Here is a 27,841-nt window from a genome sequence, read left to right on the forward strand (position 1 = left end):
TTCTGTTATGAAGGACAAATGGACTTGCAATGGTCTGTCATGTCCAGTAAACAGCTGTTGCGGCATCACACGATAATGATCGCATCCAGTTTAAACACAGTGCAACATCAATCTGTAGTTCAGATTCTGGTGTGCTGGTATTTGTGTGCTGCCCAACTTACCCATCCTTCAAACACATTCTCAACACATTAACAAATTACAAATAAGTTAATAATCATGTGCCTCAACAAGTAAAGTCATAACATAATGATACATTTGTAAATCATTAGTTAATGTTTAATTAAAGCAGACAACTAGAAGTTGAAGTAAATGGCTATAACCCATTGTGGTACACTCAAAAAAATAACTTGTTGGTCTAACTTAATTCAATTATGACACCTATTTCCACACAGTTGAACTGATTTATTTGAACTTAAGATAGGTTAATTGTACTGATGAGTAAAATTCATGCTAATTGAATGAGATCACACCAGTTTCATTTGACATATTCTGTGAATGTTTCCTGAACATAATTCATTCTTGTTGATCCAACCAGTGCTATTGCAATTCAGACTGGTGCCCTTGTGCAGTGTTGCTCAAGTTTTCTGCACTTTTAAGGAAATGGAAAGACCTGTTAGTGTTTAAGTGTTTAATGTTTAGTTATTTTGAACATTTAAAAGAGTTTGTAGCGTATATATATAAAACATTTTTTGTTACCATCATGGTGAAGATGTGCGCTTGTGCTTAGGTTGTGAATAGCTGTTGTACACAGACATACATGTTTCATGACCATTGAGAGGGATAAAGCTGATGACCATATGTAGACTGTGTAAATTATGTGCTGGCCCTCAAACTAATTTATTTATATTTCTATAAAAACTAAACTAAAATATCACTTTTTCATATGCTAAGTAACATTTATAGCATGCAAGTAATGATCAGGTAAAGAACTTCTCATCACTGGCTTTAGCACAGTTAAAGCTTGTTGAGAACAACATAGATTTATTTCATGCAGCCACCCATAGCCTAACCACAAGGTCTACACTTCAGCATAATGGTAACCTCAAAAAAAATCGACATAACAAACTCTTTTAAATGTCAAATATAACTGAACATCAAACTTTAAAAGGTATTTCCCTTTACTAAAAACACATTAAACAGCACTTAAGTTCATCATTTACTGTCCTGATCTTTCCCTACGCAAAGCATGCTGGGAACTAGAAATCCACTGCCCAGTTTCAATCAATGCAACATAAATGATTCATGTCGTCCCAACACAAATGGTTTAGGTTAACCTAACATTTAGCAAATTTAATTTCATTTAACATAATACAATTGAGTGCAAATGCCAATTAAGTAAAAAACTAAAGATTTGTGTTGGTTCAGCTTATTTTATTTAAATAAACTGAACAAGCAGCTAGAATCATTTTTTTGAGTGTAGTTAAGACATTAACTTACACTTTTAGTTAATAAAATATGTTATTAAGGAATTAATACATTATGACACATTTAATTAATAACAATTCATATATTACTTAATCTATTAATCATATAGAAACTTTATTAGTTGCTGATGCAGTAATCATTAATTAATGGTTTAGTTCTTCATGAGTCATACATTAAAACATGATTATTTGTGCATTAGTTAAGCATGAATTAATGTATACTAGTGCACCTGTATTATAAAGTGTTACTCATGAATCTTAGGGATGCAATATGATGTTGATATGCCCTGGGCACAGAGGTCTCAAAAACTGTTTATACCTGTATTTGACCAAATTCTGATTAATAAGAAGAGCTAAAACAACTTTTACTATTTACTATTTTTACTATTTAGGTATGGTTACAGATTAGATATAAATTATAAATTTTTTAGACCACCTGTCATAATAAAGAGAATATACAAATATTTTAGGAATTTGTCAAAAACTTGTTTAAAAATGCTATTGTCATTTATTAATCAAATAACAAACTGAAAGTGAAATAATCTTTATTCACAAATAATAACAAAACAACAACAGCAAAAAAAACAAAAAAACAAAAACAAAAAAAACAGCATAGAACACTGACAGGAAAGAGAAGAAATTGTTGAATAAAGTCATTATTTTTGTTTGTTTTTGCTTATTTTTGTTTGTTTTTGTTATTTTTGTTTGTTTGTTTCTCGTCGCTTCATAACATTAAGGTTGAACCACTGCAGTCACATGGACTATTTTAACGATGTCTTTACTACCTTTCTAGGCCTTGAAAATGGTTTAATGGTTAAATTGCTGTCTGTGGAGGGGTCAGAGAGCTCTTGGATTTCATCAAAAACATCTTAAATTGTGTTCCAAAGTGAACAAAGGTCTTACGGGTTTGGAACAACATGAGGGTAAGTAATTAATGACAGAAATTTCATTTTTGGGTCAACGAACCCTTTAAATATTTTTAACACTCAAAACTGAAAAGAGTACACATGCGTTAACACATATATATATATATATATATATATATATATATATATAGGTTGCCACCTGTGCAATAAGTCCATTCGTGAAATTTACAAAATATTCCACAGTCAACTGTTAGTGGTATCATAACAAAGTGGAAGCCATTGGGAACAACAGCAACTCAGCCACGTAAAATCACAGAGCAGGTTCAGCTCTGTAGTCTGGGTTTGGCGGTTGCCAGGAGAACGGTACTTGCCTCACCTCATTGTTCTAAATGTAAAGTTTGGTGGAGGGGGGGTTATGGTGTGGGATTGTTTTTCAGGGGGTGGGCTTGGCCTCTTAGTTCCAGTGAAAGGAACTCTTAATGCTTCAGCATACCAAGATATTTTGGACAATTTCATGCTCCCAACTTTGTGGGAACAGTTTGGGGATTGCCCCTTCCTGTTCCAACATGACTGCGCACCAGTGCACAAAGCAAGGCCCATAAAGACATGGATGAGCAAGTTTGGTGTGGAGGAACTTGACTGGCCTGCACAGAGTCTTGACCTCAACCTGATAGAACACCTTTGGGATGAATTAGAGCGGAGACTGCGAGCCAGGCCTTCTCCCCAACATCACTGCCTGACCTCACAAATGCGCTTCTAGAAGAATGGTCAAAAATTCCCATAAATCACACTCCTAAGCCTTGTGGAAAGCCTTCCCAGAAGAGTTGAAGCTGTTATAGATGCAAAGGGTGGGCCGACTCCATATTACACCCTACGGATCAAGAATGGGATGCCATTAAAGTTCATGTGCATGTAAATGCAGATGTCCCAAAACTATGTTTCTCCTGCCTCTTTTTCTTATTTTCTTGTCATAGATCTAGTGATTTTACACTCATTTTATTTAATAAATAAGCTTGCTGGATATTGCAAAATTATCTACCACTGGGTGCTAAAGTGTTAACATAGCTCTATTATTGCAATTCTAATAAATGTACTGTTTCAACAGCTGATTAGTACTGCTTGCTGATTTGCTGGTTCAAATGCCTGGTGCACAACAAAGAGATTTACCCATTTAAAAAAATAGATTTTTTTTGAGCTGATGTTAAGGAAGAAACAATGATGTTTGCTTAGTTGGTCTAATTTTGATCAAATTTCTTTAAATGAAGTGGAAACAGACTGAACATGCCTAAGAGTTCTTTATTGTTTTTTCTCTGCCACAATTGTCGTCCCTAGGTGGGCAGGAGCTACACAGTATTCCTCCTCCCAGGATCAGCAGTGCAGCTGCGCACCATCTAATATAGAGAGGAGCCCCAATCTCCCTTCTTTGGGCATCTGTGAGCAAGGGATTGTAGAAATCCCTGATGATGGTGCTAGCTGACCAACAGACGGGAACCAGAACCAAGACTCCAGCGACGATGAAGATTATACCACTAGCGATAGCCATCTTTGCCTTTGTGTCTTCCCTCTCGATAAAGCTGGTACATTTTCCACCAGCAATCCCCAGGATGATCCCAAAGATGCACACAATGATGGCGATGACCACAAGTACCCGAGCAGCCTGCAAGTCCTGAGGTAAGGCCAAGAGGGAGTCGTAGATTTTGCACTGCATTTGTCCTGTGCTTGTTTGCACACAGTTCATCCACAAGCCCTCTCAGATGGTCTACGCATTTTTTTTTTTTTTTTGCTTGGCTTTATTGGTTTAGAAGTGTTTGCTCCTCTGTTAATTGTAGTAATGACTTCTGTTATAACCTTCAGAGTTTTAAGATTTTCTCTGAAGGGAGGAGTCTAAGTCGGATGGACCTGAAATCAGGTTAAACCTGACCAGATTCCTCAGCAGGGACTGCAGATACAGCTAGTTTCGGTGAGATGCGCATCAGCCAGGAACTGAACAATACATATGTCACAAATACGAATGAACCAATTCATCAACTGAAAGAAATGGGTGGATATCAACCAAAATCCTAGTGATTTAGTGATCTGGTGATTTTACACTCATTTTATTTAATAAATATTTTGGCAGTCAGTTCAATCTCAGAGAAACAAAACCAATCATATGTTAAAGTGTTAACATTGCTCTATTATTGGCATAAAATAATAATGTTTCAAAACACAATTCTAATAAATGCGCTGTTCCAGTGGCTTTTTAGGATCACTTGCTGACATGCTGGCACAAATGCCTGGTACACAACAAAGTGATAGAATATCATATAATATCTATTCACCCTATAAAAAAATAGATTTTTCATTGAGTTCATGTTATGTAAGAAACAATAATTTTTGCTTAATTTCTTTGAATGAAGAGGAAACAGACTGAACATGCCTGATAATTGTTTATTGTTTCCTTTTACAGCAAAATGTTGATTTATTTTTTTTGCAGCGAAATTGGTCATATTGTTTTTACAGGAGATCTTTGCCAACATCTCTGTTGAGTTTTTCAACAGTTTAGACACCATGTCAGAGGCGAGCATGATCTTATGAATAATGTTTTATTGGACGTGACAATATTAAGTATTGTCAAACCATTAGTATGAAATGATGTCAATGCAGTATCAATAAGTTGTTTTAGAGAACCATTTCTTTTAATAACAAAATAGTAAGACAAATTTAATGATCAAGACATCTTTGTGCAAAAAAAAAAAAAAAAAAAAATGCTAATTTGTGACATAAAAAATAATAAAAATAAAAAAACCCTTGGTAAAAAGGTTAACATACATAGACATTGTATTTTATTAACCATTAGATATCATTTCTGATTAATGAAACTATTCCTTGTATAATAATACACACAAATTGCGAGAATGGCTTGTTTACAAAAAACAGATCTCTGTTGCTTCCCTGAGTTTGATTTCTCTCATCACATTATACATGCACAATTTTCTCTTTCAGTGATCTATATAATCACAGCACAAAACCTCAGTAAATTAGACACTGTCCTTCTACTACTTCTCTTTGGAAAAAAAATCACAGGTGGGAATAAAGAGGTTTTTACAAAAAAAAAAAAAAAAGTCTTTGCAAGTAAAAAGTCTTTGTGTGCTTGATCTTTTTCAGACGTAGGCTTTGCTGTTGGCAACAGACCGTGGCTGAGAGTACTTGATGTTGTAGTTGTCGTCCTTAGGTGGGCAGGAGCTACACAGTATTCCTCCTCCCAGGATCAGCAGTGTAGCTGCACCCCATCCAATATATAGAGAAGCCCCAATCTCCCTTCTTTGGGCATCTGTGAGCAAGGGATTGTAGAAATCCCTGATGATGGTGTTAGCTGACCAACAGACGGGGACCAGAACCAACACTCCAGCGATGATGAAGATTATACCACTAGCGATAGCCACCTTTGCCTTTGTGTCTTCCCTCTCGACAAAGCTGGTACATTTTCCACCAGCAATCCCCAGGATGATCCCAAAGACACACACAATGATGGCGATTATCACAAGTGCCCGAGCAGCCTGCAAGTCCTGAGGCAAGGCCAACAAGGAATCATAGACTTTGCACTGCATTTGCCCTGTGCTTTGTATCACACAGTTCATCCACAAGCCCTCCCAGAAGGTCTGAGCAGTCACAATACTGACTCCAATGAATGCTGTCACCTTCCACATAGGAAGGACACAAATCAAAATAGCTCCCAAGAAACCAATCATGCCTAGGGACATGCCCAGCATCTGTAGACACTTAGACACCATTGTTTCTTGTTTGCTTGGCTTCGATGGCTTGAAAGTGTTTGCTCCTCACTTTATCGTAGAAATGACTTCTTTTTCAAACCTTCAGAGTTTTAAGATTTTCTCTAAAGGGAGGAGTCCAAGTTGGATAGATCTGAAACCAGGTTAAACCTGACCAGATTCCACAGCAGGGAAGGTAGATACAGCCAGATCAACAAGGAACTATCAAATACAAATGGACCAAGTCATCAACGGAAAGGATTAGGTAGATCACAGGCCTTTATAGGGATTTAGTGAAGTTGTTTTTAGCTTAGGTTAAGGGTGGGTGATATGGCAAAAGTATCATATCACTATTTTTTTTTCAGGAAAATCACGATTCACGATTTTATCATGATTCTTCATGTTGTTTTTGCTATTTTGCAAGTGACTGAGCATTACAGCCAAACTAATTTCCCTATTTTAAAAATAAAGCCTTACAAAATATAAAATAAAACTAAAATGGCAGATATTTAGGCCAAAGTGGCGAAGATAAAAATCTTTGTCATTACTTTTTATCTGTTATTTGTTATTATTTGTTAACACTAGACTTCACTGTATAAATTATACATTGATTCTTAATAAAGCTAATGTATTAAAGTTCTCAGTCAAGAGCAGTGGGTGATTTTCTCTTTAGGGATAATTAGCGATAGTTACCCCCCAAAAAATCTGCCATATTTTACTCTGTCAAGTTGTTTTAAACCCTAATGAGTTTCTTTCTTCTGTTGAAAATAAAAGTTATTTTGAAGAATGTAACCAGACAGTTGCTGGTCTACAGTGACTATGTTTTTCCTACCATGGAAGTCAATAGAGACCAGCAACTGTTTGGTTAACCCACATTCTCCAAAATATTTTATTTTGTGTTCTACACAAGAAAGAAATTAATACAGTTTTGAAATAACATTACAGTGAGTAAATAATGACAGAATTTTAATTTTTGGGTGAACTATCCCTTTAAGGACAAGCGACCGCATGGTTAATATTAGGCTGCTCTGTCACTTTAAAGACCTGCGTAGCCACACATCCAGTTTTCTCTCAAATGTTTACTTTCACTTTAGACATAATCAACTGTGTTTATGTAAACTTCGTGCATATTTTACAGTATTAGAGCAATCGGACTCTAAAGATAACTTAGTAGCTAATCAGGCGCTGTTTGACAGAGTGCCTGTGCGCTTTGGGTGAACGTGTTCTGGAAAACGCATGTCAGAACAGGGCATCAGCATGCGAAAGAAAAGTTTAACCCAGCAAGGCAAGGCACATGAAATAATGAACTTTTGTTGATTGAAGTGTCCCGCGAATATTACTCTACCGCTACGTTAAAATGTGATGTGAATGTACGTCACGTTGAACAGTATGCTGAGACGGAGGCACTGGAACTGCAACTGATAGAAAGCACTATAGCACGATACTACGATATTTCTTCATAAGCAGATCGTGGAGACATTTTAATCATCCACGATCAAAAATCGTTATATCGCACACCCCTAGCTTAGGTTAATATAACAAAATAATTTCTATCCATCAGTAGGTGCTCTTTCTCCACTGAGCAGCATAATTTTAATTTTTGGCAATCAGTTCAAACTCACAAAAACAAAACCAATGAGGTGTCCCCCTGTCACAGGGGGATGGAGGGCCCTTGCACTATATTCAAATCCATAGTCAGGGCAAACTTCACGACTGGGTAAAATGGGGCTTGGCATCAGTGATTTTTGACCATACTTTTGTTTGATGTGCACTGTTTATTTTTAAACTGGTTATACTCAGGTAAGCAACACACAGCAGTGTTACGTCACGGTTAATTTCTCAAGTCGCGGCAAATAAATTTGGAAATGTTAGAGACACCATGGAGTCCACTGGAAATCCAAGATAGCTGACTTCCTGTTGGAGGAGTCAGATAAATCCAACTGAACTTTGTCCTATAATGACATCATCACTGACAATACCAAATTTCGTGCACATAAGAGAAACTTCATCCTGACCACAGCCTGCATGTGGTGGCACTATAGAGCCCCTCAACTATACCCAAGGCTCCCTCTCAGGCTTCTTACAGCATTTTAGCACAAAATTCGAAATGGCCGATGACAAAAAGGGCTGATATGGGAAAATTGGATATCATGACGCCCCAACTCAATCAAGACCACATTTATGATTTTTGGACAAGCCGTTCATAAGTTATGAGCAAAAATAGCCATTTTTGTATCTCCGGACCAGAAGGTGGTGCTGCTGCGAAACACTGCATGTTGCCTCAGGACATGGCTGTGATGATATGATAAAGCATTACGTAGATACAGCCTTATATTTATTTTTGGAAGTGCTAAGTATAATTCGTTTACGTGTTTTTTGAAAAGGGTTTCAAAAATTGACTTGAATTTCTTAACTTTTTGTCAGCATGGTCTGAAGATTATCTGGTTCAATTTTTGTGAATTCTCCTCGGCCTAGGAGAGTTAGAAAAAGTAGGTTTTTCGGGAAAATTTAAAATGGCTGAAAAATTTTCATGGCAGAAAATGACATCATAGCGTCTTGAGCCAAGGAATCAGAGGAAAAAAGAATCTCATTTCTAGCCCTTACGGTTCAAAATTTATTTGCCTAAACATGAGTGAAACTTTGGACGGGTGATAGTTTAGACGGCCCTCTATCAGTATGCCAAATTTCACAACTTTTTACCATACGGTTCTATGGGCTGCCACAGACTCCCAGAGCAGAAGAAGAAGAAGAATATTAAGAACACCAACAATTACAAAAGGTGCCTACGCACCTTCGGTGCTTGGCCCCTAATAATAACAAGTATAGCTGCATGCAGTGATGAAGGGCACCACCCCACCCCGGTGGCTTCAGGAAAACTGTGTACAATGGGCAATATGCATTTAAACCGGGTAAATGTAAAAGAACTCTCAAAGCCGTTTGAATACACCACATTTACTGCAGCAACATGGTGCCACTATGACCGTGAACCACAACAGCCAAATCCATGAGATAATTTGCTAATTTAGATGAATTTCATGTCATATGATGTCATAGGTCACTTTGAAATGAGTGCAAAGTTGTCTTTTGCAGCTAGAAATTTATCTTAATGTCTTTTTACATTTTTATTATACTAATTATTAAACTTCTTATATATGTAAAACTATGTTGTCAGTGAACTGGTTCTATGCCTTTATTTTGTTATTTAAACTAGAAAAAAGACAAGGTCAGAGCAATGAAAGAGTTACTTTAACTAAAGTTAACTTTAAAACATTACATTTAACTTTAAAACATTTTTTTTTATTTACATTTTTTTAACTGTTTACCAGTTAGTCTCAAAAACACCCAAAAAATAATATTAAAGTTTGATGCAACAGTATTTAAGATATCAAGAATCCTTTTGCAGGTGTACATCTGCCATGTCTCAACATTATTCTGATGAAGTTAGAAGCAAATCAGGTAAAAGTAGGAGGGTGATTTCAAAGCATTTTGAAAGTGACACACTTCCTGCTTCCAGTTGGTGCACTCTAAAAAATGCTGGGTTAAAAACAACCCAAGTTGGGTTGAAAATGGACAAACCCAGCGATTGGGTTGTTTTAACCCAGCGGTTGGGTTAAATGTTTGCCCAACCTACTGGGTAGTTTTATTTAAACCAACTATTGTTTATAAAAATTGCTATATGGCTAGCTTAAAATGAACCCAAAATAGTTGGGAAATTAAAAACCAGATGCAATTAGAGCCAACAATAATAGACAAAAGGTGAATGTTTATTAATAAGCTTTAATATTTTATTAATATAAATGTAATAGTTTAATAGTTTATTAATATAAATTTATTAATAAGCAATTTAATAAATGTTTATTGTTTAATAATTATTCATTGAACATTAATAAATGTTCATTTCCAACATACTTTGGGTTAATTTTAATTAAGCAATACAATAATTTTTAAACAATAGTTGAGTTAAATAAAACTACCCAGCAGGTTGGGCAAACATTTAACCCTACCGCTGGGTTAAAACAACCCAATTGCTGGGTTTATCCATTTTCAACCCAACTTGGGTTGTTTTTAACCCAGCATTTTTTAGAGTGTGGCACTACGACTTTGTCTCACAATAGTCACATCCATGTGATCAGCCTCCTTCAACGAACATATAGCTGAAATTTCATCAAAATCAGTCAATGTATAAAGAAGTTATAACACACTTCTTGTTTCCCTTTTTTAAAAGTCCGTCAACAGTTTAGAATCCTCAATGTCTTGGCTTCATGTTGACTGAGTTTGGAAGTAATTGGATGTATCGCCATTCGCCAGTAGTATATCAAATTCCAAAGCATGCGTTTTACAAACAACCCATAATAGCCAACTACCTGTTGGGTGGAGCTTATGACTATGGGTGTAGAAGTTGAAAGAAAAAAATCCTTTGTCCTTTCAGGGCTTGGGACCTAATAGTAGTGAAAAAACATGCCAAAAACAGATCTATGTGCCTTTATCCACTGATCTATAATAGAGAATTTATATAGCCTAGATCAGTGCCTTAATCACAGTTCTGAATATTTCATTATCATATTTAAAGATGCGTGCACAGTCAAGACTACTCTTTTGGCGCTTTTACACTGCATGGTACGGTTCGGTATTGCTCACTTAGGCATACTTTTTGGAGCTTTTCCACTGCATGGGATGGCTTGCTTAAATAGTACCCCCTCGGTTGAGGTTCAAGTGTGCTGTACCGATATGTGATGTGTAAATGCTGCAAATCACTGACTGGTCCGAGAGAATCGTCACTACCAGTGTCATTGGATTTGAAACACGAGACACCAAACCCGCTAAATTTAAATAGTCAGTAACAGCCACCGCAGTATCATTTGTTTGCAAAATGACTTGCTTTAAATGACAGTCGCCCACAACTTGAAAAAAGAAATGGCTGTATCGTGGTCAGTAGACGAGGTGCAGATGTTTTTCTCGTTGGAAGCCGAGTAGTGGATCCACGGCAGTAGAGGCATCGCAACCATAGACTGTAAAAACATATGGACAACGCACCTTCACGCTCTTCTATTGTAGTAACTGAAGCTGCCAGTGTGTCTATATGGTGCTAACATCTTAAGTCTCGAGTCTGCGCATGAGTGAGCACAAAGTGGAGCCACGATATCAACGTCCCATCCATACTCAGAACAACTTATTATTTCGGTGTGAAATAAACAGTTATGGAAATGTAGAAATTAAAATTAAAGGTGATAAAGAGGATATTTTCGTCGACTGAGAAACCAAAGACTGTTACTGAGTTTTTGGAATGAGCGCATGCGTAAGAACAACCCCCCCTCCTTTCGAGGGAACGCCTGCCAAAATTCGTGCACGAGTATTGGAACACGAGTGTTTACCACCGGCATTCGCTGTATCGTGTTAGTGGATTCATTATGTCGGACTCACCGCAGGTAACTCATAATCTGCAGTTGTTACTCCTGTCTCCGGACAAAAACATTGCATGCGGCGCCTGTGGAGTGTGGAAAGTTACTGGAGCGCGCAGCCACGCTTGTCTCTCACAAGAAACGTCATGGCAGTGATTGACAAGCCAGAGGGCCAATCCGCGCACGTCTCTCACAAGGAACGTCACGGCAGTGATTGACAAGCCAGAGGGCCAATCGTTTACGCGATGATCGCGTAAACGATTGGCTGATGTTTTTAAGGCCCTACCTCGTGCACAGATGATGTATATTAATATTATTCCTTTCAGTGCACCTAATAAATAGTCTTTTATCAGTTAGTAAAGACAGTTTCAAGTAATATTGCAAAAATGTATAAAACAAAACATCCTCTTTAGCACCTTTAAAACTCCAGTCACCTCGCAAAGATCCACAAAAAAGTCAGATGGCACCTCAATGACTACTTCACTCAGAGAAGCTGTCAACCTCAGCTGTCAATCACGACGTCACACCCCCGTTTTTATAGCATCAATTAACTAACTAAAACCAAACTTATTTAAAGAACGAACACTTGAATTAACACCAGTGATAAAAACTGCCTAATGTGACAGAAATTGTATTTGGAAAAAAAATATTTGAAGTGTAATTTAATTCTTTAGTTTGTCTCACGTCCCACTGGAATACATGGAGAGGGCGGGGTTTATTACCTATACTGCTTCCAGCCACCTGGGTGCGATCGAGATGCTTTGGCTTCACTTTTCAGGACTCGTGTGGCATGCTTGGTTGCAACTATAATGATCAGTCTATAATCAAATAGTACAGAACCCAAGAGGCGAAACTCTTATCCTTTTTGGGCAACAGCCACTAGATGGCGCTCCGGTAGCATGGCCACCATTATGGAGTGAAAGTGCCTACTGGACCATAGAATCCTTCACGTAAGTTTTATGGCACCAACAGTAAATGTTGTATTGTCTTATATACTTTTTATTTTCCAGTTGTGGAATCCAACCATTCACCCATCTGAGGTAACATAGCCTAGTTAGCCTACTTTATTGAGTATTTCTGTTTTATGCAACTTTACACATGTATTAATAGTAAATTAATAATTAATACATTTAAGATCATCATGTTTACAGTGAACAATATAGATCAGACCTTATAATAATAGTATTACTCCACTATCTGATTTGAAATAGGCTATTGTACGTTTTAATGGATCATGCTACAAACATAGCCTAATGATCTTATAATACATGATGCATTGCTGTGTCCGTTATCACATAATTCCCACTTTTTGGACAATTTGTCTTTAACATATACAACACTGCAAAATCAAGCTGTTATTTTCTGTTATATATTTATTGTCCAACATTCCCAATTTTTCTGAAGCATGTCCTTAATTTAATTTCATATGTTGGTATAAAATACAGTGTTTATAATGCTAATACTTGAACTTCAAAGAATTTTAACCCAAACTGACTGGGTTTCTAATGGTTTTGTGAAAAAAGTGGAAGACTTAAACACAAAGTCTGTAAAATAAACTGTTAAAAGGATTTGATGATCACTAGTGATAGTATTTTATTCAGTGTTGTCATCATTCAGGTTGGATTTTAGCTTTTCTTTTTTTTTTTTTAACAAAGCAGCTGATATTGCCATAGAAACTAGTGGACCGATGAGTCACTTTCACGCCAAAATGGCGGAAACACAGGGCTGTTGCTGGGTGCCGGCGTTGCAATGGAACGTTCTATTGAGTTTCACTTCTTGTTAGTGTATATTATTTGCTATAATCCCACACACTTTGAAGAAGTACTAAACTGCAGTGGAAAAGCAAACCGAAGGTAAAGCGAGCCAAGCTGTACTTTACCGAGCCGAGCCAAGTAGTACCAACGCAGTGGAAAAGCGCCATATGTAAATGCTCTATACTTCAGAATCTGACCACCTTTTTATTAAGGAAATGCAAGAATGGTACTTAAAAAAAAAAAAAAAAAAAGGCCTATTTTTTTTAGGATTTACAAATTTCAGTTTATAGTAAAATTCCATCAAATTGAATTGAATAATCCTTATTATATATTATATTCATATTATGGATTAAGAATTTTTAAATGAGTTAAAAAATAAATTTTATTAAGACATTTTATATAAATCTTAAATGAACAATTGGGAAAGAACCATTTAGTTGTGATTCATATTCATAAATTTAAACATTTTCACTTTTTTTTTTTTTTAAACTATGAATATGAATCACATATACACTGAAACGGTCCATCCCCTTGTCCATTAAGATTTATAGGCAATAAAATGTTTGATTAAGCTTTTTTTACTCATTTAAAATTCTTAATTCATAGCTAATATAGCCTATGGCCTATGGATTATTCAATTCAATTTGATGGAATTTAACTAAACAATTGGAATTAGTAAATCTTTTAAAAAAGGCTTACATTTTATTTTCGATATCACATTACACAACATTAGAATTAGATATACATTCCATAAAACGTTTAATATGAGTAGCCTAAAGACTGTACAAATTAAACAATAATAAATTTGTTAAAATAAGGAAATATTTACAGGCCATAGTTGATTATTCAAAAGTATAAGTGGTTTGATCATCTTCATCTTAAAAGAGTCATATCCTCCTGGTTTGAGTGCAATGATTGGACAGATTGGAGATTAATCATAATAAAAATGCCTCTACAACAAAAAGTATAAGGTCAAAAAAGTACATTTTGTATTCCGATTATTCCTCCGGCAGTAACTTGAGCTGCGTGCAGATCCTCTTTTATCTCATGACTTGGCGACACCATGCGTGGACAGTTGCCTCGCTCAGTTGAATGTTGTTATATGCTATCTATGAATTTAATGATATAATATCTCGTTATAATGGAAAACATATTGTTTTAATGAGAAAACACTGTTTTAATGACATAACATCTAGTTGTGACTGAGTGGAAAAAAATAATATGTGTCAGAAACAATAATTTTTGCTTAATTTCTTTGAATGAAGTGGAAACAGACTGAACATGCCTGATCGTTGTTTATTGTTTTCTTTTACAGCAAAATGTTGTTGTTGTTGTTTTTACCGGAGATCTTTTTCACAAGTTTTTCACCAGTTTAGTCACCATGTCAGAGACAAGCATGACCTGATCTTTTCTTGGACATGAGAATATTCAGTATTGTCAAACTATTATTATGAAATGATGTCAATGCTGTATCAATAAGTTGTTTTATAGAACCATTTATTTTAATAAACAAATAGTAAGACAAATTTAATGATCAAGACATCTTTGTGCAAAAAATGCTAATTTATATAACTAAAAAAATGATAAGAAGATTAACACACATTTTATAAAATCTGATTAATGAAACTATTCCTATTGTCATATTAAACATAAATTGCAAGAATGGCTTGTTTATATATATATATATATATATATATATATATATATATATATAAACAGATCTCTGCTTCCCTGAGTTTGATTCCTCTCCTCACATTATACACATTTTTCTCTTTCAGTGATCTGTATAATCACAGCACAAAACCTCAGTAAATAAACTGTCATATCAGACACTGTCCTTACTTCTCCTTGGAAAAAAAAAAAAAAATCCGCAGGTGGGAATAAACAGGTTGGAAAAAAAGTCTTTGCAAGTAAAAAGTCTTTGTATGCTTGATCTCTTTCAGACGTAGGCTTTGCTGGTGGCAACAGACCGTGGCTGAGAATACTTGATGCCGTAGTTGTCGTCCTTAGGTGGGCAGGAGCTACACAGTATACCTCCTCCCAGGATCAGCAGTGCAGCTGCACCCCATCCAATATAGAGAGAAGCCCCAATCTCCCTTCTTTGGGCATCTGTGAGCAAGGGATTGTAGAAATCCCTGATGATGGTGTTAGCTGACCAACAGACGGGGACCAGAACCAACACTCCAGCAACGATGAAGATTATACCACTAGCGATAGCCACCTTTGCCTTTGTGTCTTCCCTCTCGACAAAGCTTGTACATTTTCCTCCAGCAATTCCCAGGATGATCCCAAAGACACACACAATGATGGCGATTATCACAAGTGCCCGAGCAGCCTGCAAGTCCTGAGGTAAGGCCAAGAGGGAGTCATAGATTTTGCACTGCATTTGTCCTGTGCTTTGTATCACACAGTTCATCCACAAGCCCTCCCAGATGGTCTGCGCAGTAACGATATTGGCTCCAATGAATGCTGTCACCTTCCACATAGGAAGGGCACAAATCACAATAGCTCCTATGAAACCAATAATGCCTAGGGACATGCCCAGGATCTGTCGACACATAGACACCATTTTTTTTCTCGTTTGCTTGGCTTTGTTTGCTTGAAAGTGTTCGCTCTTCTCTTAATCGTAGAAATGACTTCTGGTCCTGACCTTCAGAGTTTTAAGATTTTCTCCGAAGGGAGGAGCCCAGTTGGAAGGACCTGAAACCAGGTTAAGGTGAATTTTCAAGCCTGACCAGATTCCACAACAGGGAATGTTGATAGAGCGGCTAGTTTCGATGAGATGCGCATCAACAAGGAACTTAACAATAAACATGTCGCACAAATACAAATGAGCCAAGTCATCAACCGAAAGGATTGGGTAGGTATCAATCACAAGCCTTGTTGAGACTCAAAACAAAAAAATATGACGCTAAAAATAGAGCTAGATGTTTTGATGGCAGGACAAATTAAAGGCTTCTTGAATACACATAATATTATATTTTGGTTAGCTTTCTTTTCTTACTACTGTTAAAATCTAAACCCATGCTACACTGACAATACTACACTTTCGTGGCATCATTCCTGGTACTTTCCAAGTAGAATTTACAATACAATTGCATCAACACTTTTCTTTAAATTAAAGGAGCATTTTAATAATATTTTTAACTGGTTGGCAGTTTAGGTTTATTGCTCAAGTTTCAATTAACTAATGATAAATGTATAAATGACAACATAAGATCATTTGTAATAATCCAGAAATATATTTATTGACAAGATAATTTATAAAAATCCAAAGCTATATTCAATGTCAAAACATTCCCCGGTGGAGAGGCAATTGTTTTTTTTTTTACAGATTCTTAAAGAAAAAAAAAAAACATTAGTGAAGGCTTGATTTACAGAAAGTCAACAACACAACAGTACTCACAAATTTCACTTTATGTGGTGAAACATACATATATTCATTTGCCAATTAGCATTACAACATCTCTGCCAGTAGAACAACTGGAATGAGTCGAGAAAGTGGACAAACAAGTTTTTCCAAATCATCTCCATTCACAGGCTAGCAAGACACTGCAAGCAAGTCGCTAAATCAATTTGTTGTTGTATGTATACATTTTATTCAAACAAACACTAAAGTAAGTACAGATTTCATTCAAAAATGTTGAGGAGCACTGTTTTAGAAGTGTCAGTAAAAGTAAAAAATGGTCCATTAGCTAAAGATATTGTCCCGGAACAACTGAGTAAGCTGGGGCTGGATAAGGTTTGTTAGGAAGGTAACTTCCAGCATATGCTACACTAGGTGCATATGTTTTGGCAGGCATATAAGCTCCAGGAGGCCCATACATAGGTCCTTGGTAGGGGTACATGCCTGGGTAATTTGGATACATATCTTCACTCGGTGGACAGGAAGTACACAGAATGATCCCTCCAAACAGAAGAAACGCTGAGGCGCCCCAGCCTATGTATATGGATGCACCAATCTCCCTCTTTTGTGTCTCAATTGTGAGAACATTCTGGAAATCTGAGATCGTGACAGCCGCGGACCAGCAGACCGGAATAAGACAGGCAACTCCAGCTATAATGCAGAGGATGCCACCCAGGATCAGCACTTTGGCCATGGAGGACTCTTTCTTCAGACAGCTACTGCACTGGCCACCCACAAACGTCAGTAGCATTCCAATGCAGCCGATCACTATTGCAATGATGGTCAACGCACGTGCCGCTTGCAAGTCCTGGGTCAGTCGCATTATTGAGTCTTGTACTTTACACTGCATCTGTCCTGTGCTCTGCATTACACAGTTCATCCACAAGCCGTCCCAGACAATCTGGCCCGTGACAATGTTGGCACCAATGTACGAAGTGACACGCCACATGGGAATGCCACAACAGACACATATACCAACAAAACCAATGAAGCACAGGGTCTGGCCAGAAACCTCTTTAGCAATCCTTCCCATGATGTTGGCACAATCAAAATCAGCTGTTGGTCTGGTCTTAATCCATGTGTGTCTGAGAAACAAGCAGGAAGTGGTGGCGTGTTTGACACAGATCCTCATTTGGGAGGAGTCTTGCAGAGTTGTTTGTTTAATCCTGCTGAACAAGATTCCAAAGCAAGATTCTTAAAATATGCAGCCTACTCAGTGCTCATTACTCAGTACTCAGATGTATTGTTTTTGGTTGCATATAGCTGCCTTAACTGTTTCACAGAGCAATGACATTCCAATGAATGTGGAACATGTCAAATACTATATATTAAAGAGGCCAATGCCATCAGATTCATTCATAATTATTTTGTATTTATTTATTTTTAGAGAAAAAATTGTAAAAGTACAGTATATTGGAAGTGTACTGTTGCCCAAGAGTTTTTAAACTTGCGTGAACTTTTGTTTTAATTAAAACCCTACATCACAGTCTGAAGACTTTAGATACATTGTTATTTATTGATGCCTGTACATTATGACATTTTTTATTATGACATAATATACATGACAAAAATACAGAATAATGCAAAAGGTATTATTGTAGACATTGTAAATAAATAAACCTATTTATAATCCCACCATAAAACCTGTAATATGTACATTTATGCATTTGGCCAACACTTTTATCCAAAGGAACTTGCACTGCATTTAGGTTATACATTTTAGCAGTTCAAGCATTCCCATGATGTTTCTAGCACTTTGTTTGAGCTACTGGAATACCAACATAAAAAAGAACATTTTTACAGAATATTTTACAGAATTCATCCTAAGGAAAGTATTAAATGATATATGTAGTGGCATACTTAACATACTCTTTTCAAAGATATGTATTGATAATTCTTTGCAATTGTGATGAGGAAGAAGGAAAATGTTACGCTATTACATGTAAAAAACAATGTCTCAAGTAATTCTACAGATGAATTGTTGACATACAGTAATCAGCTCTGTGAGCTCAATGCAGTTGCAATACATTTTAAGGCCAGTCATATGGATTCTGCATCTTAGACAAATTCTCTCGGAGTAGAACTGGACCTCACAGCAGTAAACTTGGGGTTGTAGATGCGTTCTTGCTTTGGCGGGCAGTTCCAACAAAGTATTCCTCCTCCCAGTAAGAGCAACCCTGCAGATCCCCAGCCAATATACAGAGCTGCACCCAACTCCCTCCGCTGGGCCTCCACCATCAATGGATTATAGAAGCTCTGTATGATCGTATTTGCTGACCATGACACTGGGATCAGACAAAGAAGTCCAGAAACAATGAAGAGAATCCCTGCAATGATGCATGCCTTTGCTTTAGACCTTGGGTCCTCAATACAGTTGGTGCACTTCCCACCAGCCATAGAAATTACGATTCCACAGAGTCCAGTCAAAATGGAGATGATGATCATGGCCCGGCCTGCTTGAAGGTCAGAACTGAGCGCCAGCATGGAGTCATAGACTTTACACTGCATTTGTCCAGTGCTCTGTACCACACAGTTCATCCACATGCCCTCCCAGATGATCTGTGCTGTGACAATGTTGGCCCCAATGAATGCAGACACCCTCCACTGGGGCAAAGCACACACGATAATGACCCCCAGCCAACCCAGCATGGCTGTGGCCATGCCCATAATCTGGAGTCCTTGGGAGACCATTTTTAAATCACAGGCCTGCCTTTACAGTGATAAAGTAGCCAAAAGTGTGCAAACCAGACATGTTTGCCATTTATAGGAAATGTTTGAATGGGTGGAGTTTGGTTGTCCTAAGCTGATGATTTCTATGGAGAGCCCCTATGATTTCACATTTGGCTGATTACACTATAAACACAAAACAAAAGGAGCTGACAAAGCAGAGCAACACTTCAAGGTCCTTCAAAGTCAGTTAAAAAAAACTTCAAAATGACCTTGCACTGACAATAAACTGTGAAAATATATGGCCTTTAGATGGGTGCACTTACGAAAAAGAAGTATACTTCAAGTTCATTTTATGTTATATAACTTAAGTAATGTTGAAGTATATTTTAAGTATACTTTATGTTGTAAGTATACTAATATCAATATACTAGTAGACCAGTATACTTGTAGTGTACTTGGAAGTATACTCTCAGTAAACTATATTGTTTAGTAGTTTTATACTGCAAGTATACTTGTAAGTTTTCTTTAAAGGGACTATATGTAGGAATGACACCCAGTGGTCGAAATAGGTACTGCAGTCCAAATTCAAAATATTGTTTGCCCCGCCCCCTCCTTCAAAGACGCCGGTTGCCAGCTTGAGGACACGCAACAAGAGGGAGCACAATTGACAATAAAATCTGAGGAGACTTACTCACTCTAAGCTGATGAGTTGATTTATCTGTGTTTTAATATGAGGCTTTTTAGTTCAGGTAGAAAATGCGATTCTCTGACCCAGTTTGTTTGCTGGTTTCCATGGCTGCAATACGTGGTGTTTTCTGTCAACTGGCAACCTGTGATGTCGAAATACTATTAGATAAACTGGCAGCACATGGTTTCGCACAGACCAAATCAAATGCTGCGTTCACATCACCTCTTATTTACCGGAATCTTGAGATAACAACACGTGACGTTATATTCGGAGCTGTCAACATCCTTTTGGTCCTTGGACTGGGAATTATGCATTTCTATGGCACCACTATCAAGGCCTACATGAATCTACAGTGGTCAGGTGGTACAGCGGCCACGTGGTACATGTGGGAGCTTTCAGAAAACTCTGAGCTTACGAGCTGTAATTACGAGCTCTACGAGGACGTGAATGCTTTTTACAAGCTAGAATCTCGTAACTACAGGAATGACGAGGCTGCGTGAACGCACCTAAAGACATTCCAACATGGAATGCCCATTTCAAAGTAGAATGTCTGGCAGTATCATTGTTTTTCTGAGAAACAAGTAGGTGAACTTAGCATGTGTTCTAAATATCTGTAAACATATTGGGATATTTTTATGATTTATTAAAGTGAAAATCTTACATATAGCCCCTTTAAGTGAACTTAACATCACATTTACAGTTTTGAACTTATATGCTGTTTAATGTTTGATGATTGCGTTATTTTACATTTGCGTTAGCAGTCTACTACCAATTGTTTCTGCTTCTTCTTCACCTGTGTTTTGATCCGGAGATTCTGTACTATTTCAGAAGATGCGTAATAGCACCCCCTACTGTATAACATTGAAAACAAGGCTAGCCAAAAAATTCTGTTAAAGCGATAGTTCACCCAAAAATGAAATTTCTGTCATTAGTATACTTACCCTCATGTCATTCAAAACCTGTAAGACCTTCATTCATCTTTGGAACACAAATTATATTTTTGATGAAATCCAAGAGGTTTTTTATTTCCCATAAAAAGCAATGAAATTACCACATTCAGGGCCCAATTTACTAGCTTGTGCCAGCACAAACCCTCCTTTGGTGTTAAAAATGTACTGTCAGGATTTACTAAAGACATGCAGTGATAGCACTGAAAAGGCGTGGACACAGTTATCTTTGCAGCTGAGCTTATTGCATATGCATTTGTAGGAGTTTCCCTCTCAGACGCTAAATTTATGGTAGGAGAGTATTTAAATGAATCACGCAACGCGATTTACTAAGATTTGCACTTGTCAGTTTACTGGTATTTGCCCTATTATTTAACGCCCCAAAAAAGCATGTCTTAAAACAGACAGTAATTTGCGCTGCACTTGGTAGATTGCATTTGTCATTATGGAAATGAGGTGTTGCATCTGTGTTCTCTCTGTGTGTGCCTTGTCAGTAAATCAAACAAAGAAATTTCCACTCCCAACGGCACTTTTATGGAATTGTGCTCTAATGCTAATTTGCACTGTTTAGTAAATCTGGTCCACAAAGTCCAGAGAAGTAGTAAAGACATGGTTAAAATAGTCAACGTGACTACAGTGGTTAAACCTTAATGTTATGAAGCAACGAGAATACTCTTTGTGCGCAAAAAACAAAACAAAAATAACAACTTTATTCAACAATTTTTCCTCTTTCCTGTCAGTTTCCTATGCAGTTTGCGCAGTGAACACAGCGACCTTCCGTGTTTACATCAAAATGCCGGCACAGTATTGACCGAGGCTGTTCATGTGAGCACAACGACACATGCGTGTGATACTGACGCAGGAGCCAGCCAATACAGAGTCAGCGTTCGCCGTTCAGCCACTAAACAATATTTTCGAACAATGTAAGTTTATAAGAAAGTATGTGAAACTATGTGATAAGACATTATGTAAAACTATGTGAAAAAAGTATTTAATAGGCTAAAGAGTAAACACAACCACAAACCAAGTATACTTAGAACACTTATTTTTAATTTTAAGTATATGTCGATCAAAAGATTGAGTACAAGTAGAAGTCTAGTATACTTAAGTGCAATTTTAATATTTCTGAGAAGTACATAAAAAGTAGACTGAAAGTATACTTTCCTATTTTTAGTTTAAAAATATACTAATAACAAACTTCTATAATAAACTTCTTCGGGTGATTATGGTTGGAAATATATAGGGCTATTGCATGATTTCTTTACCTTTTTTTTGATGAAGTAGATAAGTGCTGAGAAGCATACAAAAAGCACCTTGGAGAAACTCAACAGCAGTGCAAAATATAAAAAAAAAGAGCAGAAAAGCTGAGAGCATGTGGCGAAAGACAAAACTTGAAATTCACTATAACAACTATAAAGATAGCCTTCGTGCTTTCAATGTGGAACTAGGCAAAGCTTAGACAGATATGGACAAACCCAGCAGGTTGGGTTAAAGGGCACCTATTATGCCCTCTTTCACAAGATGTAATATAAGTCTCTGGTCTGGTCAAGTTTCAGCTTAAAATACCCCACAAATTTGCCCCTATTTTGGGGTGAGGAAAAACATGCCTTTTACTATATTACTATATTGCTGGCTAAAAAAATAAATCTAAATTTGGTTGAAAAAAAATGGCTGGGTGAAAACAACCCAATCTCTGATTTTGTCCATATTTAACCCAGCATTTTTTAGAGTGTAAAGATACTGTATTGGATTTGGATATTTGCCTAAATACCGATACAGGCAAAATATCAGTGCTGGTACTACTCAACCTCAGTGCTGCGATTGACACTGTTGATCATAACATACTTCTTGACAGGCTGGAAAACTGGGTCCGTCTTTCTGGGATGGTCCTTAAATGGTTCAGGTCATACTTAGAAGGGAGAGGTTATTATGTGAGTATCGGTGACCATAAGTCACATGAGTGGACATCCATGACATGTGGAGTCCTTCAAGGTTCAATTCTTGCACCGTTCCTGTTCAACTTATATATGCTGCCACTGAGCCAAATAATGAGAAAGAACCAAATTGCATATCATAGTTACGCAGATGACACCCAGATTTACCTAGCCCTATCACCTAACGACTACAGCCCCATTGACACCTTGTGCCAATGCACTGATGAAATAAAAAGCTTCCTGAAGTCATTGAAACAAAGATGAAGATCTCAAGGTGAAAGCATACCTTGACTCTGTAGGGGTCAGACAACTAAAAATTAAGTCAGGGATCTTGGTGTGATTTTGGAGTCAGACCTGAGTTTCAGTAGTCATATAAAAGCAATTAAAAAAACAATTAGTTGCTTTGTCTCCAGTCAAAGCTTAGAGAAACTTGTTCATTCTTTCATCACCAGCAGGTGGATTATTGTAATGGACTCTCTTGGGAAGGCCAGTGAAGAGTCATTGGCCTTCCCAAAAGAGACCATAAGACAGCTGCAGCTCATACAGAATACTGCTGCCAGGATTCTGAGCAGAACCAGAAAATATGACATATCACACCAGGTCCTTGCACTGGCTTCCAGTTGCATTTAGAATTGATTTTAAAGTACTGTTACTTGTTTATAAATCTCTCAATGGCCTAGGACCTCAATACATTGCAGATATGCTCATAGAATATAAACAGATCACTAAGATCATCAGGATCAAGTCACTTAGAAATACCAAGGGTTCACTCAAAGCAAGGAGAGTCTGCTTTTAGCTGTTATGCTAGCCGCTTCCTGAAGAGATCAGATGTGCTCCAACAGTAGTCACATTCAAATCCAGACTCAAAACATATCTGTTTAGCTGTGCATTTACTGATTGAGCACTGTGCTTTGTCTGAACTGATTGCACTTTATTTTATATGTATCATTTTTTTATTCTTTTAATTATTTTTCTTGTTATTATTTAGTTTTCAATGCATTTTATATCAATCTTTTATGCATGTTCTTTTTATTTCTGACTGTTTTAATGCATTTTAAATTTTGCTGTCTGGTTGAAAGAGCTGGGAGAATTAGGAAGTAAGCATTTGTTATCCCTGGATGGAGCTCTGGACAGAGGAAGATTTGTCTATAAGAGTACTGTTTAAACACACAGCTACCTGACAAATATAAATATTTTTACAGTTATCCCTCTGACGTGAGGAAGATCCATTTAGATCCGCTCTGATGGATAGATCTGGTAAGATCTGCTCTGATGGAAAACAAAATTGAGTTAGCCCTGGTGGTTCCAGGAAGATTTGTCTGCAAGGGTACTGTTTAAACGAACAGCTACCTGACAAATAATCTGACTGAAACTCCCTGATTCTTCCATCCAGACAAGGATTTTATATGTTTTTATTGTTATTTTTATTTCTTATGCATTCAATATTATTATGTATTTGTTTCCTTTTTATGTAAAGCACTTTGAATTGCCATTGAACTAGTACATTGATATTAGTATACTTACTACATAAAGTACACTCAAAAATATACCTAAACATTACTTAAGTATACTTCATAAAATGAACTTGAAGTATACTTCTTTTTCGTAAGGGAAGGCAAGGCAATTTTATTTATATAGCACATTTAGTATACTTCATAAAATGAACTTGAAGTATACTTCTTTTTCTAAATGTACTAAATGTGCTATATAAATAAAATTGCCTTGCCTTCCCTTACGAAAAAGAAGTATACTTCAAGTTCATTTTATGAAGTATACTAAATGTGCTATATAAATAAAATTGCCTTGCCTTCCCTTACGAAAAAGAAGTATACTTCAAGTTCATTTTATGAAGTATACTTAAGTAATGTTTAGGTATATTTTTGAGTGTACTTTATGTAGTAAGTATACTAATATCAATGTACTAGTAGTATACTTGTAAGTGTACTATTTCAATACTGCTTGTGACTAAATTGGCCTAGTTTTAGTATATAAAAAGTATACATTTAAGTGTAATTTAAGTGTAACAGTAGTAAACTTTAAGTGCACAACTAGTTCACAATTATGTTTCTCATTTGTACTGCATCTGTACATACAAGTGAACTTATAAGTATACTAGTAGTTTACTATTTTAATACTAGTAGTACATCTTTTGTTTATGAAAGTACACTTTGAAGTGTACTCTCAGTAAACTAATATTTTAGTAGTTTTATACTGCAAGTATACTTGTATGTTTTCTTTTGGATAACATAACATCATACTTACAGTTTCCTATTTCTATATTATTTCTACATTTTAAATATATTTCAGTGTTCCTAGTTAGGTATTATATTTTTATACTTGAAATATACCTTTAACTGCACTTTAACTCTTTCCATTAATATATATATATATATATATATATATATATATATATATATATATATATATATATATTCTAGCTTCATGAATCATTTCTTATCAACACTTAAATGTAGGTAAGTTTCATTTAAAAAAGCAACATTTTATTTTTATACTTGAAATATACCTTTAACTGCACTTTAACTCTTTCCATTTGAAAAACATTTTATTCTAGATTCATGAATCTTTTCATAAAGGGGGGTATCACACACAGTTTCTGCCAATGAATGTGGATAAGTTTCCTTAAAAAAAGCAACATTTTAAACAAAAAGCTGAGAAAATTGCATTTCTGTGAAAGACTTCGTCCGGATGGGATTCAGAACTGTGATCAAAACACAGATGGAGTAGATCAAGTTCATCAACACCCCCAAAGCTCTTCTAACTTCTCCTGAGTCGACATTTCATTTAGTAACATTAGGCAGTTTTGATTTATATGCTGTTTAATGTGATGATCACATTATTTTACATTTGCGTTAGCAATCTTATATCATTTGTTTCTGCTTCTTCTTCACCTGTGTTTTGATCAGGAGATTCTGTACTATTTCAGAAGAAGCATAACAGCGGCCCCTACAGTATAACAGTAAAAACATGGATAGCCAGAAAATTCAGTCAGTGGTGGGGAAAAAGTAAAGTAGATTTGAAGTAAATTCCTATGTACACTGTCATGAGCCGGGTTTGATTCTCTCCTTTTTTCCCTCTGCCTTCATTGCCTATTGGTCTCAGCTGCTTGTCATTACTATTGGCATTCGCGCTGATTGCTGTCTCACCTGTTGCTCTTCTTCTCTGATTTTCTCTGCTATTTCTCTGTGCTGTTTTCCTTGTCTCTTTGTCGGATATTTAAATACCTGTTAATGGCGTTATCTCTCTGTTCTCAGTCAGTCAAACAACCTTTGTTTGTATGTTCGTCTCAGTCTTTGTTCCAGTCACAGTAGTCGCCTTGTGAACCATCCTTCTGAGCTCTCTAGTCCTCGGACCTGGTATCTTCCAACTGCCAGGCGTTGTTCTCTCCATCTACAACCCGAGGCGCTTCCAGATCTGAGGTCGAGCTACTGTTCTCTGCAGACTATCACCTGTGACTGATACTTGTTTTCACCGTTGTGATTTCCAGCTGCGAGTGGCCCTTTGTGGCAGCGCTTGGCAGGCTGCCTATGTTATACTGTTTGGACTGAGAATTAAAACACTGTTAACTTGCTCTCTCGCCTGTGGGTCTTCTGCTTCATAACAGTACACTACCAGTGGACTGGCCTACACAAAAATTCAGATACTCAGAATTATGAACATATCTGTTTTCTTTATAAATCAATATTTTCAAAAAATGTAAGTTTGTAAACATGACATCACAACAAAAGCTATATGAAAAAAGCATTTTTAAGGCAACTCAAACAAATGATTAAACACAACTACAAACCACTTAAAATACTAAATTATACTTTTATGTATATCTCAGTCAAAAGATTGAGTACAAGTATACTCCAAATATAATTTAAATACACTTTTCTGCGAGTACAAATCAAGTATACTTGTGCAATTAAGTATATTTCTGTGAAGTACATAAAAAGTAGACTGAAAATATACTTTCTTATTTTTTATTTTAAAAGAAGTATACTAATAGCACACTTCAATAAACTTCTTTTTCGTAAGGGTTGCCTTGCCTTGATTAATTGTGGTCTATAATAGCTGAAGTGAGCTTTCTGTTAGCTTTTCATCACAATGGCAATGGCTGGTGTATAAACTGCACGTTTATGTATGTGACAAGTATGTGACCTGGAGGCTGCCATCTTTGCTTTATAGGCATAGGTTACAAGATCATTTGTTACAGACAGTGTTGCCAGATTGGGTGGATTTCTGCCAAATTGGGCAGTTTTGAATTTGATTGTGCGGATAAAAATTGGTTTGGGCGGGTGGACAAAATTTGACGTACTGTTGTTCTATCTGAAGTTAAAGCGCAACATTAGTAAGCACATTATTATTGTCATTCATTTTTTGAACACGAATGACACATTTCTGGCTTTTATGGTGTGTGTGAGGGTTAAAGTCTGTTAATTTCTTGACTGTAATTCTTTAACTCCCTGAGGTCTGAAAACGCGCCGGCACGTTTTGCAGGATTTTTTTCACATTGCAGCAAAACAGACTTAAAATACTCCGTCATTTCTTGTCATAGAGACATAAGTAATATATCAATTGAAACTATAGAATGTCTTCTTTTATTTGTGTACACTCAGAGTAAAAACACAATGTTGTGCTTTTTGTAAAATAAAGAAAACTAACATGATGCGTGATCTCTCCTCTCCCTCTGAACGAAGTCCAATCTGATAGTTCTCAGAAAATGAAATGTAACTTATGAATACTAATGACAAAAAAATGACACTTACGTCTAAAGAAACGTTGAAATGTCAGGTTTTAAATCGTGCAAGTCAAATCGAAAACAAACATTCTGTGTTTATGTAATCTGTATGAAAAGAGAGCCATGTCAGAAGTCTGTGATTCAGCTCATTATCCGCTAATGCGGCCACGCCCACGGAGCCAGCGCTATTCAGACGCAAATTCAGTCAATACATGCATTCATCGTCTCAGTCGTGTATTTATTGTCTTGAAAAGTGTTTATTT

The 27,841-nt window shown here is 36.6% G+C and overlaps 2 protein-coding genes and 1 pseudogene across 2 annotated transcripts; all 3 read right to left on the reverse strand.

Annotated features, from left to right (window-relative positions):
* Positions 1-3,438: 3,438 nt before the first annotated feature.
* LOC125248261 lies at positions 3,439-4,263 on the reverse strand (annotated as a pseudogene).
* A 440-nt stretch (positions 4,264-4,703) lies between these two features.
* LOC125248555 (claudin-4-like) lies at positions 4,704-16,261 on the reverse strand. Its single transcript, XM_048160502.1, has 2 exons — positions 15,255-16,261; positions 4,704-6,042 (listed from the first exon to the last, which is right to left on the reverse strand). Exons 1-2 carry the CDS (start codon positions 15,759-15,761, stop codon positions 5,434-5,436), a joined length of 1,116 nt encoding a protein of 371 aa, XP_048016459.1. The 5' UTR covers positions 15,762-16,261; the 3' UTR covers positions 4,704-5,433.
* A 153-nt stretch (positions 16,262-16,414) lies between these two features.
* On the reverse strand, positions 16,415-19,343 carry cldnf (claudin f). The gene is made up of 2 exons (XM_048160501.1): positions 18,809-19,343; positions 16,415-17,654 (listed from the first exon to the last, which is right to left on the reverse strand). Exons 1-2 carry the CDS (start codon positions 19,287-19,289, stop codon positions 16,888-16,890), a joined length of 1,248 nt encoding a protein of 415 aa, XP_048016458.1. The 5' UTR covers positions 19,290-19,343; the 3' UTR covers positions 16,415-16,887.
* Between the last annotated feature and the right edge of the window lie 8,498 nt (positions 19,344-27,841).

Source organism: Megalobrama amblycephala, linkage group LG16 (genome assembly GCF_018812025.1).
Source record: "Megalobrama amblycephala isolate DHTTF-2021 linkage group LG16, ASM1881202v1, whole genome shotgun sequence".
NCBI lineage: Eukaryota > Metazoa > Chordata > Actinopteri > Cypriniformes > Xenocyprididae > Megalobrama > Megalobrama amblycephala.